The sequence below is a fragment of the Leptodactylus fuscus genome, chromosome 9, assembly GCF_031893055.1.
Source record: "Leptodactylus fuscus isolate aLepFus1 chromosome 9, aLepFus1.hap2, whole genome shotgun sequence".
Lineage (NCBI taxonomy): Eukaryota > Metazoa > Chordata > Amphibia > Anura > Leptodactylidae > Leptodactylus > Leptodactylus fuscus.
Window position 1 is genome coordinate 32,380,936 of NC_134273.1, and position 14,742 is coordinate 32,395,677.

At 41.2% G+C, this 14,742-nt stretch overlaps 1 protein-coding gene across 6 annotated transcripts in view; it reads left to right on the forward strand.

The window, feature by feature from the left end:
• The window catches only part of WNK2 (WNK lysine deficient protein kinase 2), a 117,263-nt gene that overhangs the window by 43,944 nt on the left and 58,577 nt on the right, over window positions 1-14,742 (forward strand). For all 6 annotated transcript variants that reach the window (XM_075287137.1, XM_075287134.1, XM_075287136.1 and 3 more), the window contains exons 3-5: window positions 10,238-10,410; window positions 10,561-10,781; window positions 12,867-13,024. In XM_075287137.1, the coding sequence (XP_075143238.1) occupies window positions 10,238-10,410; window positions 10,561-10,781; window positions 12,867-13,024 (552 nt within the window). The remainder of the gene's footprint in view (window positions 1-10,237; window positions 10,411-10,560; window positions 10,782-12,866; window positions 13,025-14,742) is intronic.

Consider the following 14,742-nt stretch of genomic DNA (forward strand, 5'->3'; position numbering starts at 1 on the left):
ATGTGTTAATCTCATTATATTGATGGGATGTGGGGTGTGGTTTTTTTTTCCCACCCCTTTTTAAGAGATTTTGGAGCAAAAAAAACAAACTCCAACCCCCCCCCCCCCCCCCACACACACACACACACACTCACACAAATCAATATTGGATGTAAGTAGTGGATTTTTTTTTTTTTTTTTTTTTTTTTTTTTTTAATACTAGAACACCTTGCAGAAAAAAGGTTTAAGAAAACATTGCTTCAGAAGATGTGAGTAGTCTTTGACTTGGCTGGACTCCAGCATGGATACTCTCCTAATTGATGGGATATTCAGTGACTTGTAGATCAATGTGCAGGTGACGGGAGCCAATCTGGTCAGTTTTCGGGAACCTTTGCCAGCTGTTGGCCATCTGGGAAGTCGTAAGAATTTCACCATGTGATCTTTCCTAATTTGACGGCTGAACCTCAGCTCGGAGCTTGGTGTGGCTATAATATCCTTCTCCTCTTATACAGTAGGTCCTGACCCACCGAATAGTGCATAGCCCTTGGAGACCAATCATAGGATAAATTAAAATATTGGTATAATATAGTGTTCTTTTTCCTAAGGGAAGGACTTTATTTCTTGCCAGATTGAAAAAGCTGATCGATACTACTGATGTTTCTGGATGCTTTTTGTACATCTGCTTGTCAGCACAGGAGCTTTCATTATGGAGCAGATCCTTGTTTGGATGATCAGCACATCAGCTGCTTTTTGGAAGAAATTCAAGATTCATATTAATGTTCAGAAATTGATAACACTTCAGAAGCAAAGTGACTGCTTTGAGCCATTAGTGCCCTGAACACATCATACCCACAGTGCCATGTTGGCAAGTGATGGATGTGATGCAATTCTTTGCTAGTATATTGTTGCCAACCTTCATATTATCCTTGCATCGTGGGGACTTGTGACCCTTTAAAATAGAAAGATTAATTTGGAAATGTCCTTTAATTCAGGAAAATAACATTATAAATGCATAATAAATCCTTTAAATAGATGACGCCTTAGGCAATGTTAAAGGGGTTGTCCAGGGTATTCAACACTTGAAGTTGGACCTGGATGTTTCGGGCTGTTTCTGACAATGGGTGATGCGATTTGGAACAAGCCTCCTTTCGCCAGGTCCTTCCACCTCCTCCTGCATGTGCTATGGGACTGGCTTCAATATATTCTACACCAAAGTGGTTGTGTTTAAGTTACCACTCTCCTCTGGTCCTCAGTTGTGCCATTTGACCGTGAATATGATTTTCTGACAAGGTTCCTGCGTCAGTGTGAAAATTAAAAGACTTCCTGTCCATCCTTAAAGGGGTTGTCCCATCACAAGGATCCTATCTATACTGCTTGTTAATGTGGATGTATATACTGCTGCACCAAAACTGCTTTGTTTGTCTACTATCTCTTAGTTCACACGTGAAAAAAAGCCTAGCTGATTTTGTCACTGATTTTTCAGCGTCTCTTTTTTTTGGACACTGTTTTTTGCATTGGACGCTGTTTTTGACACTGTTTTTGACGCTTTTTCGGTCGCTGTTTTTTTAAGCTTTTTTTTTTTTGCATTACAAAAAAATACATGATAAAAAACCGCTAGCGGTTTCAGTCGCTGTTTTTGCCAAAACAGCTGCAAAAATAAGCGACCAAAAAAACGCTAGCGTCCTATAGACTCCAATTCATTTTTTCAGGCGTTAAACGCCTGAAGAAAGGTCATGTTGCTGCTTTTTCTGCTAGCAATAAAAAAAGCTAGCAGAAAAAAAAGCTAGCAATTCACATAGGGCTACATTTTATGGAGGCTGATTTGGCCGCGAAATCAGCTGTCAAAATCAGCGTCCATTGATGACACAGCCCTTGACTCATCTGCTCAAAAGTCCAGTGATGTATCTGCCTGCTCTCAGGGGGGAGGGAGGAGGGGGATAAGTGCACGGGAGCGAGCCTGTGTATCTAGTTATTCCTGTGTCTGCACCACGTGACCTAGCTTCTTGCTTTCAGATAGGGGAGAGGAGCTGCTTTCATTTCTGAACGTCTTCTGTTCTTCCAGTTATCAGGTTAGCTAATTCAATTGTGTTCATTATGGCAGAGACAGGCAGTCTCTGTATGTAACACAGAATGGAGTTGCTCCTGCCTGTACTTCATAGTCTAATATTGTGCATATAGTGTTATTTGAGGACCTTTGATGACATCACAGACCCTTCAGCCGCCCCATAGGATCACGCTATGCGGTGGGCGGAGCTACACTAATATGGGGGCGGAGCTAAACGACAGGTTGCATGAAACCCCGCCCACTAAATGACGCAAGAAACCAGGAAGGAAGCAGATTTTACAGCAGTGAAGACTGGTGAGTATGCGACGTGGGAATACCCCTTTAAGACATGGTATCACTGGAGGATCTTACTGGTCACAGCTGAGGCCTACAGGGAGCAGGCAACTCTCAAATACAACCAATAGTAAGATTTCCTTCACTACACTTAGTATCGTGTGTCTTTGTATCTGGCCAGGGAACAAAACTTTTTTTAGGATAGTACTTTAATTTTGATATATTTTACTGCTCAAGATACAACTGATGCCATTAGTACTCTAAACAAGTCAAAGGTAGCCTGAATAAGAGAATTTTAAGGTATCGATTTGGCCTAAAAAGCTGACAAATCCAGTCCTAGTTCCTGCTGATTGTTAGGTTGATGGTGAGGGATTGTAGTGTTTGGTTGGAGGTTTTCGACCTTAGATGTGTCCAAACTCGATATCAACTTTCTGAAGATAGGGTAAGGGGGTATCGTCACTCCTTGGGGAGAGACAACCATATAGGTGTGTGGAGACTTATTAAGCACTCCACTTTGCAAGGGACTGAAAATGTAATTAATCAAAAAATTGTTTTTTTTTTTTTTTCTAATGTTTGTTTTTATATGCAACCTGCAAGGATGTTGACATGAAATAAAAATTATACTTCATATAGTGGCCTTAGATGTTGGCACACCTACACAATTATCCCTTCAACAAACCTTCATTTTGTATAGAAGAGATGAGTAGCCTTGAAGACACCTCTGGAGGGCCATTATCTTCAGAGTAGACCATAGTCTGGATGTTCTCTGCCCAGTAATGCCCGGTACAGCAGATGTTGAAGGGCATCTATGGAATCATCCAGTGAAGATGGCCATATTTAGTATACATGGGTTGGTTGAACCCAACTATGTTAGAGACTAGGCAACTACCAATATGAACGGCCATTTCAGCCAACATTCATTTTATGTTTGGGGAAGAAAGGATCAAACATGTTGAATTTACCCCCCCCCCCCCCCCCAAAAAAAAAAAAAAAAAAAAGCACATTTGCCCAACCTAAATGTATATCCTAGATCCTAAGGAATAGCTGTTGGCCATTGAGCTGTGAAAGCATATGGCCTCAATAATTGCCAATGTATATGGCCAGCTTTACTGTCCGTGTTATGTAACCAGAAATCTTTTTAGCAAGATTTAAGACTGATTTATTGGATCGTAGAAGCAACAACCCTGCTACAGGATAATGAAGATTTGTTTTCTAGAGAGTCATGAACTCCCTGGTGACTTCCTTGCTGGAGAACGTCCTCCGAGATTGGATTTGAGTAGAAGAGCTGGATGTAATATTCTCCTTTTGTAAGAGCAATTAAACTTGTGTATGGAGTATGTACACTGGCACTGTATGTAGTGTGGGGGCAGGAAATTGAAGAATAATCCCCTGCTCCAAGATTGTGTTTTTCACATGAGCCTTATTGTATTTTGATACCTAGATCTTAATTTACAAATGTCTGAACGGTTGTAGAAGGTGAGAATTGATCGTGGTTGACTCTTGGTAATACAGGACTGGGACATGGTGTAATAATACTGGGGCTTTGCATTTATACACTGAGCAAAGACAATAACTGTGTTGGTCTAATGTGAAGTAAAGATGTAATTTTATTTGCCAAGTTTTTTTTTTCTTTCTCCCTTCTGTTGCCTTAAAGGGACAGTTCTTTAAAATGGAGCGAGTTTTGTGTCTTAGAAATTTTAACAATAGGAAAATCTAATAAGGTGTTAATACTTATTGACTAGATAATCTAATTTTATTAGATTACAGGGAACCCTCTTTAACGAGACCATTTCGCCACCCCCAACTTCAACTTTTTGTGTCTTTCAGAAGTGGCCACTCCACTGATTCCGGAACACTTGGAATTTTTTCTCTAGCTCTTACCGTTCCTATGTTAATTGGGTTCCCTATTGTCATGTGGGGTGGCTCCAGTATGTCTGTCAGGTGGGTGTTTCTTGGTTGGACCCTAATTGGCATATTGGGTTCTGAAAATAAACACACAGATTGCTCCGGAAAGGTAGAGGAAAAATTTCAACTGCATCGGACTCCATGGAGCGACTCCTATTGAGGTTGTGCATAAGGGTGGCGTTTATGGAGGTGGCTGAAGGTATTGTTTAAGACCACCACCCAAAATTGCATTGAAAAATGGTCTTCTGGGATGGTCTTTTGCAAGAAGATGGGCGGCATGAATAATATGGTGGAACTGAAAATCTGGTCTAGGAAAGGGGGTGATCTTAAAGATTAGAAAGGGGTTTATTATAGTAGCCTTTTTCTCAAGATGTTCACAGTGGTATAAAAATTCTCTGGGACTGCGAATATTCTGGTATCTTCAACTTGATTATTCAATAGATATTTTCTTCCTGAAGATTGACAATGATCTCATTCTGGCGAGAGATGGAGTCTCCAACTTGAAGTAAAGAGGATGAGGTCATCCCCCTCCCCCCCACACACACAAATGTGGGTCCTGGATATTATTTGTAATGGACTTTTGTGTGGAAGCCTTTAGTGTCTGGTGTTCTGTTGTTAAACTTTGCTCCCCAAGGGCTGATCTTCTAGACTGCAGCTGCAAGGGGGTTGTCTATACCGTACATGCCACTCACCAGTCCAGGAGGTCTCTGTAGATGGAATTGGATACAATCCCACTGAGAGCTAGGCAGGCTTTTAAGACTTACTGTTACGACTCGATGGAGCCACTAGAATGGATGAGTGGCAGATAGCCCTCTCCTCAGCACTAAATTTTAGGTTGTCATTTCATTTGTCATATTGATGTCAATCACAAGCCTTTTGCTCTACCACTATGACTGTGAGCAGAACCAACATCTTTTTGGAGTCCTACCTACACACATCCAAGACTATACATGCAGCAGACTCTTTAATAAGCGATTCTTACAAGTATTTCCCTGTATCTACGGTATATTGCTACTCATTACGTATAGTAGCGACTCTCTATATTCATTCATCATTTCCTCCATTTATCTCTGCGGAGACCAGGCAGCACAACCTAGTTCTCCAGCATCCTCATTACAGATCCAAGCCTGCAACCCGCATAGTACGGGTATGTCATTGTTCAATAAGGCTCGGCTTCTATAAATATATCACTGGTATTGTGTAACCAACTAGCTCTGACATGGATCTCAAAAGTTTCTTTTGGATTTTCTAGGTCATTGCCGTGAGCTAAAGGCAACAGTTAAATACTGTGGGTTCATTTATAAAAAATACTGTATTGACGTCATTTGTTAGTGGTGCGCAGAAGAGCTTTATTGTCCTTGCAGACAGGACTACAGAGAGGCAGGGCTTGTAAGATTTTATTTATTTTTTTTAAAGTGGCATTTTGAGGCTGTTTTGGGATGGAGATTAAATTACCATCCCACCCTTTTGACATGTTACTGCTGTTTAAGGGTCCATGAACCTATAAAACTTTAACTTTTTCATTTCCATCATCTCCAGCAGGGGCAGCTCCAGTCTTCTGTATACAGGTTCCTTGGGTTAGCTCTCAAGTAATGCTATATTTGTGCTGGAGGACCACTCAAAAAAACTGCATTGCAAAAAAAGCAACTATTGTGCAACATTGGGTCTCCTTTTATTTTGCTTGTTTTTTTTGTTTATGGGCCTCTACTGCTTATTTTTTATGAATTCGAGTACCTTTACTGGGTCCTTCAGCCATTTATGAAGGTGTTGAACAGGATTAAGTCGGATTGTTAGAAAATAGAGTTGGTGCTTTGGCCTACCAAAATCCAACCAAATGTTCCGCCCTGTGTTATAAAGATGAGACTTGTATAAAACCACACCCTATCGCCAGAGTGAAAACTTTCATTTACAAGAACATGTAGAATATGGTGACCAGACATTAAAAGTCTATTTCACATGACTTGGAGATGAGTGAGTTCTATTCGAAACGGACGTTTCGAATATCACGCACCCATAGGGATGAATGGAAGCGATTGGCACGCAGACTTTGCCAGTGGCCAGCCGCTTAACCCACTGCGTGCCGGCTACGTCCATTCATTCTTATGGGTGTGTTCTGTTCGAAACTAGAGTACTCGCTGGCTGACGGGGTTTTCAAAGTATAATTGGAAATCAAAGCCTCTGGCATCTCCACCATTACAGAGAAAGGGTCACAAGTCTATATACCTGGTTGGAGAGAATTCTGCACTTGAATGTGAATGGAAACTTCAAAAAATGGATGACTGAACGCTTGGCCATTTCTCTAGATTGTACCTTATTCTGGGTCTGGCATTGCACTGAAAAGGACTTTTGGGGACTACATTATGATTTCCTATCAGACCACTTCCAACCACTTGGCATTACAGGGTGTCTCCTCGATAAAGCTGGTTGGCGGAGAGCAGTGGCGGTGCCTATATGTCCTCTTCAGCTGAATGCCTGGCACAATATATAGCCTCGAGACTCTGGTTCTTGGTGCTATATAGTCCAAGCTCTTGGCAGTCACTAATTTTGTCCTAAATCCATAGGTTCTCTCTCCCCCCAATATTGAGCAAGTCTTCCTTGTTCTTTCAATGGTCTCTCATTGTGATTCCGATCAGTTGCCAATGCCTTGATAATTTTGTTGTTGCTTTTAAGAGCACCGCTGGCTACAGACCATTTTGTAGCATTCGAGGAGATCTTTTGCCTGTTTTCCACTGCTATGTTCCCTAGAGGAATCTGTGACTCTTTAATTTGCTGGCAAAATCTTTACACATCTGTCCATTGGGGCCTCAGTGCTTGAAGAGTCTGGATTAAATGAATAAATCAGTTTGTAACCTCTGATGATTTGGCAGATATCGCGGTCCGAGGAAAATGTTCGACTTCTAACAATACCTTTATTTTGCACACTGTGAGCATGACTTGGCTTTTCCTTTTATTAGAGGATTTTATTAAAGGCTTTCAAATTTATAGGATATAACCCCAGTTATCTGGATTTCAGAAGACTGAATATCGAACCACTTCCACCTACTGCAGCTTTCTGAGCTCAGGGAGCCTTAATGTTACATGAATGGTAACAAAACATGACGCCATTCACTTTCATTGGTACTCACAAAGACTCTGCACCATATTTTATCAATAAAGTGAATCAAAATAGGAAAAGGCAATGTCTGATCATCCGAGACCCATCCCTGAGACCAGGGACAGCTGAGACCCCCTGTGTAAGAACCCTTGTTTTCCAGTATCTAAGAAAGTACACCATCTTATGTTTCCAGTCCATCAGTAAGCCATGAAGTCCATGTCTTAGGCATTTACTGCAATCCAATAGACAATAGAAAGCCCCTGTTCAGGTGATGGGGGAGACCCCTGACCTCTTTTACACAAATGGGTTGCCCACTCCTGTCTGGTACCCTCACAAATTCACAGTAAAAAGGGGACCTAGATGTACTACCAGACACCCCTGCATGTATGGACAAGGCACTGTGACTTGGGAACCAATGAAGGGGGCTTCAGTGCTATGTTTTAGCCCATTGAACTACTTATTGATTGAGGGTCCTCAAGGGAGAGCATTGCCATAACAATCCTTGAATGGGAAGTCTCTGGTTATACAACAACCTCTCATTGCTACAGTTTTTAACAGAGACAACTCGAGAACTAGAAGATCTACTGGTTAATTTTTCGACTGAGATTGCAATAACCTTCAAATAACCATAAGCATATGGCCTATATTTACCAAAGCCGAGTGCCAGCAGGGCCAGCTTAAAATCTGTGGAGAGCCCTAGGCGAAAACACTGAGCGCCCCCTCCCCACTGTTTATCGGGAAGGAGGGGAAATGAGGATACTGTATCTTAGGAGGGGATGGGGAGAAGGCTACATGGAAATAAACATTACATTGTCTTCTTGTAGGTCCTAAATCTGATTATAGTTATAGTAAATCACAAACTACCCTACGATGTACAACTCTCCAACCATGTAGTGTTGTAAGTGGCATTATTATAAAGTGCTTATAGCAATAAAATTGCCATATAGTGGCCAAAAATACATTGTTGTCCCCCTAACTTATTTTGGACGTCAAGGCCTTAACGTGTGTGTGTGTGTGTGTGTGTGTGTGTGTGTGTCATTTTATTTTTTTTCTGTCCCATTTTAGCAGTTGTTCATATACTTCACGCAGCTGATTTCCAGGAGATGGCCATGTCCCGCCAGACCTACCCATGTAGCAGGCACGGCGGTGCAAATCTACTACTACATGGTGATTGGCCTCCATGTAAAACATGGATGATTTGAGTTCCTTTGGGAGAAGGGACCACTCCTACCGATGGACAAGGGTTGTCTTCATGAAACGCCCTTTAGGGCCCCATGTACATAGAGAAATCCAGATTGGAGGGAGACATTCTAGAGATATATGATGCTAGAAGTCAGATCTCTGTACTGAGTTCAGGCTGTGAAATTTGGCCAATATACAAACCAGATTTTCCAGTCCAGATTGCTCTGTGTGCATAGCACCCAAGTCTATCAATGTTATTCCATAGTTTGCATTGGATTGCACCATGGCTTAAAGGTGCATAGTCTACTCCTAGTATGTTAGTGCACATTACTATACTTGCCAACAATTTGAAATCTAAAGAAAATTGTCAATCCATTCGCTAAATATTTATAGAATTTTACACACAACTTGCATTACCCCATTTTATTTTTTAAACTTGTGTCATAAAGCCTAATCCATTGAGGTTCACTCCAATCTGTTTTCTGCTTTTAATGGTAACTATACTTAGCATGTGGGATGGGAGGGATTGATTTTTGCTAATAAGTATTGTGTAAGATTGTCTTAAGAATCCCCTGGACAGTAATTGTCTCAGAAGTAGTGGCATTAGCTCAGCTGCCTCGTAAAAGTCTACTTCATTCTTCTACTCAATAGTATGCAGAGGTCATATTGGTGAAGTCGCTGCTTTCGGAAAAGCTTTCATACCTCTGCTACCTGTCAAACGTGCTATTAAATTGATTCTAAAATGTAATTAGATTCTAAGACTTAAGAGTTTTCTAGGATTTTGCAAATCTTACCAAAATTTTAGAATCCTGGATGTTCTCTTCACATTCTTTCTCAGGACCATTGTTGGACTTGCCACACTTTTCTCCATAAGACTCTTCTACAGATTGGGTGGGATATATCCAATCCCAACAACTTTGTCTGTCTTGTTGATATCCCATATTCAGAACGTCACTTTCCTATTTGTCATTGGGTGACTTTTTCTCAATGGCTCTATTGCATTACTCAATCTTGGAAAATCTCTGGGTTTAGTAATTCTAAATTCAATTTTTTGGAGAATTCTATAGAGGGTATGGACTAGTATTAATGGTCTATAGCCCATTCCTGAAATGAAGGGGGGATTTTGTTGAGATGATGCAATAACCCAACTAGGTGCAAGTGAACCTTTACAAATAACCATGGAGGTGAGTTGGAGAGGCACAGATTCCTCCACGTTTTACTTAAACTTTGGGACCTATATCAAAAGCCGTTTTTGTCTTTTGTCCTTCCGATACAAGTGGAATACAGGAAGTCAAATATTAAAAAAAAAACAAAAAACCTAAAAACAAAAGCTTTTTATGATGATGGCCCCTGTGTGAGCTAGGGAGCAAGGAAAGGGATTGTGGTGTGGTGGTCCTTTGCCAAGGAAATGACATGTCTGTACTGTAGAGGTGCAATGGATAGATATGGGAAATGTCAGATCAATGGAAACATTGGGCCAGTGGGGAGAGGAAGATGGCAAAAAAATGAGGAAGAAAGAAGGGTTAACAAATGAATAGGGGGGAGGAAAACATTTGGCAAACAATTCTTGGCAACCTACAGACAGAGGTTTTGCGAACAGGAGAAGATTATTATTTTTTATTTATCCAAGTAACTTGCACATCTCACACAAATACTTGTGTATTTTTATTGCATATGACTTAATTTCAATGTGCATTACATAACTTTATAGCTCATGCAATATCTATGTTTGTCTTCAGGATCGTAAACTAACAAAGCTCGAGAGACAGCGGTTTAAAGAAGAGGCAGAAATGCTGAAAGGTTTACAACATCCAAATATTGTCAGGTTTTATGACTTCTGGGAATCCTGTCTGAAGGGGAAGAAGTGCATTGTTCTGGTTACCGAACTCATGACATCAGGGACACTCAAGACGTGAGTAACCTCAGGGGCGTAGCTATAGGGGACGTGTATTTTTGTTTGGCTAGCATGGAGGTGGGGGAAGAAAGGTTTGTTAGCGATACTGGCAAAACTGACCTGGACTTTATACCATAACTTGGTCTTTTTGTATGTTTTTTACTTTAGATACTTGAAGAGATTTAAGGTTATGAAGCCAAAGGTTTTGCGCAGTTGGTGTCGGCAGATCCTGAAGGGATTGCACTTTCTTCACACTCGGGCCCCACCCATCATCCATCGGGACTTAAAATGTGACAACATCTTCATTACAGGACCAACTGGTTCTGTGAAAATTGGAGATCTTGGGTTGGCCACTCTGAAACGGGCGTCTTTTGCTAAAAGTGTAATAGGTAATTCTTCTCTTCATGCCCTAAAATATTGTTAGAAATTGGTAAAGGTGAAATATTGTTTTTAAGATGAATTAAAATCTGTTTGCTTGTAACAATAAGCCCCTGTTCACACTACATCAGAGTTGATGGGATCTTCTGATTGCAAATTGTGCTGTTGTACGTCAGCTGTGTGCATTGTACAATGGATACCATCAGTGCCCAATAGAGATGGCAATTCATGGTTTCTATTGTAACCAGAACATGAGTGTTCATAAATAGAGCTTAATACAGTCTTGTGGGTTTTCTTTTTTCTTTCAATATGTTTGTGCTCTAGATTTTGCCCAACTGATTGAGGGCAGTGGGAATATTTGTTAAGCCTCATACGCCAGTTTTCAAGGCATAAGTCGCTATTTTTTGCACAAATTGGGTATTTTGCATGAAAAGTGCAACTCTTTAAATTTGCCATCTCGCTTTCCTGAAAAAGAGGTTGTCAAGATAGTATACTGTAGGCTGTACCATAAGCTAGAATTTGGCTGAAATTATATGGGGAATGAATGCTACAATCTGGTGTGCAGGAGGACCTTTCACTACCTTCACGAAGTCCATAATGATAGTGCACAATTTAAAGGGATCCTATCATTGTGTTTTGTTTTTTTTTTTGTTTTTTTTTAATCTCACTAACACGTAGGAATAACCTTAAGAGAGGCTATTTTTCTCCTACCTTTAGATGTCTTCTCCGCACCGCCTTTCAGTAGAAAGCAGAGTTTTCTTCAGTATGCAAATGAGTTCTCTCACAGCACTGGGGGCATCTCCAGTGCTGTGAAAGAACTCTCCAGCTACGCCTCTATCTTCTTCTGGAACGCCCTCTCCCTGTCTTCTCCCGTCCTGGGTTTCAATCTTCTGGGCCTCGGGCAGAGCCGACTGTGCATGCCCGGGCCACAAGAAAATGGCCACTTACACCAGCTTACTGTGTAAGAGTCCATTTTCTTGTGGCCCGGGCATGCGCAGTCTGCTCTGCCCGAGACCCAGAAGATTGAAACCCAGGACGGGAGAAGACAGGGAGAGGGCGTTCCAGAAGAAGATAGAGGCATAGCTGGAGAGTTCTTTCACAGCACTGGAGATGCCCCCAGTGCTGTGAGAGAACTCATTTGCATACTGAAGAAAACTCTGCTTTCTACTGAAAGGCGGTGCGGAGAAGACATCTAAAGGTAGGAGAAAAATAGCCTTCCTTAAGGTTATTCCTACGTGTTAGTCAGAAAAAAAGGTATCCAGTGATAAGATCTCTTTTAATATTTGCTACTTCACTGATTCTGGCACAGTTGGAACTTTTTCGAGTCCCCACCATTTCTGAGTTATAAGTGCTGTTGGTCTTGGTGGCTCAAATGCTATTTAGGCTCTATACTATTACATGAGACAGTGTCAGGCAGGAGCAAATAAGGCGTGTGATTCTGAACTCTGATACTGTCTGCCAGTGATTGGATCTCTGGATCAAACCCTTACCTGCTCCTGTCTGACACTGTCCACTTGACAGTAGTGTGTCTAAGCAGCATATCTGTCACCAAAATTAGCAACATTGATTGCTCAGGAAGGGTGGGGGTAGAGAAATAATTTCAACTGTGCCAGAATCAGAAGAGCCTATTAACCTATACTAAAGTGGAAGTAGTGAGAAGTCCTCTATAATGGTGCCCATTCACATGTGACATGTGCCCCCCCCCCCCTCTCATAATGACTGGGGATCCCAGAATATCTATATCAAAGGAAATCTAGTATGATGAGAACTATGATCTATTGGAACCTGCTGATGGATGTTAAATTTACAGTTTAAACAAATTATATCTGGTTAGGAAGTAAAAAAAAAAAAAAAGAAAATTCTAGATCACATTAGACGTATGAGATTGATGGATCACAACTGTTCTGCCAATTGGATAATAAAAGCTCCATCATACATGTAGAAAAGGAAGCCGTGCTGACTTGTTTTAGAAGTACCAAGTGAAAGATAAGTCTAGGTTGTGATGTTATTAATATAACATTGTGAATGTGAGAGAGCCCTCACTGGTAACTGTGTTTTCCATAAAGACTCTGACATTGTGATGTCTGTACTTGCAGGAACTCCTGAATTTATGGCACCAGAAATGTACGAAGAACATTACGATGAGTCTGTGGATGTCTATGCTTTTGGAATGTGCATGTTAGAAATGGCTACCTCAGAATATCCATACTCCGAATGCCAGAACGCTGCTCAGATATACCGCAAAGTGACCAGTGTAAGTAGCCCCGCTTTGGTAATACTGCGTTGCCTTTGGAGAGTTAAGACTTTTTGGTTTGTATATGCAATGGCTTCCTAGGGTATGGCAGCAGTCTTCTATGTGCAGTATTACTCATCTGTCTTTAACCCCTTTCCGCTGACGGCATTTTTTGATTTTGACTCCCCTCCTTCCAAACCCCATAAGTTTATTTCTCCGCTCCCAGAGCCATATGAGGTCTGAATCTTTGCGGGACAAATTGTTCTTCATGATGCCACCATTAATTATTCTGTATAATGTACTGGGAAGCTGGAAGAAAAATTCAGACTGGGGGAGATTTGAAGAAAAAATGCATTTCTGTGACTTTCTTAGGGGCTTCAGTTTTACGGCATTCACTGTGCAGCCAAAATGACCTGTCCCCTGTATTCTGTTTCGGTACAATTCTGGGGATACCTAATGTACTGTATATGGTTTTATTTACATTTTAACCCCTTAAAAATCCAAAACTGTTAAATTTTTTTTTTTTTTTCTAAAAGTCCCCATATTCGGCCACCCGTGACTTTTTTTATACGTCCATGTACGAGGATGTATAGGGCGTATTTTTTTTTTGCGCGGCCGGGTGTATAGGGCGTCTTTTTTCAGTTCTACCATGTTGGGGAAATGCTATTGCTTTGATCACTTTTTTTTATTTAAATTTTTATCAGAAGCAAAACAGTGAAAAAACGGCGGTTTGACACTTTTGCCTTTTTTTTTTTTTTTTTTTTTTCCTGCAACGGTGTTTACCGTACAGGAAAAATATTTTTGTAGATTTGTAGTGCGGGCGTTTTCAGACACAGGGATACCTAACATGTATGTGTTTCACAGTATCTAAGTACTTTTATATGTGTTCTAGGGAAAGGGGGGCGATTTGAATATTTTAATTTTTTTTTTATTTTTTTTTGCATTTATCAGACCCCCTAGGGGTCTTGAACCCCAGGGGATCTGATCACCAATGTAATGCATTACAATACTAAAGCATTGCAAAAAAAGTAATTTCAAAAGAATATCACTGCAGACAAGCCTGGGAGCCTTTACAAGGCTCCTGGCTGTCATGCAAACGTGACGTCGGCCCTGGAAAATGAGGAGGAGTTAATGCCTCCAATCGGTCTGGGGACCGACCGGATGCATCAGCGCTGGGTGTCTACTGTCTAAAACAGTAGACACCCGGCAGCTATAGTGGCCGCCATAGTTAAACACCTGGCGTCCACCGTAGTACGACAGTGGATGTCGGGAAGGGGAACTCTTTGGGCAAACCTTTACAGTTTTAGCAAGCCCAATGCCTCAGGGGTTGTACATTGCATGGGCTTCCCTGTGTCATGCACCACCCATGCAGATTCTGCGCTAGGCATAAGTGTATCTGTTATGTATGGAGTATTCCATGAAGTGTAAGGTCCACTTCTTCTTCCTCATTAGGCTACATGTAGACGTACCTGGTCTGCAGTAAAACTGCAAAGATGGCACATTTGTGAGCCAGAGCTGCAAAACTGACAGGTACAGCAGCTGTCCTGAGTTTTTCCCAAGCTCACTTCTGCATACATGGAGCCATAGGGTATGCGTATGGGTCATGCCTAACACAATTGGCACCACGGTCATGTATATAGAGCCTTGGAAGACACAGCTGACGGCAGCCACTGCTCTCTGTGTTATATACATGTGTTCTTATTTTGACAAGCAAACTCTCTGTAGTCAAAAAATAGTCC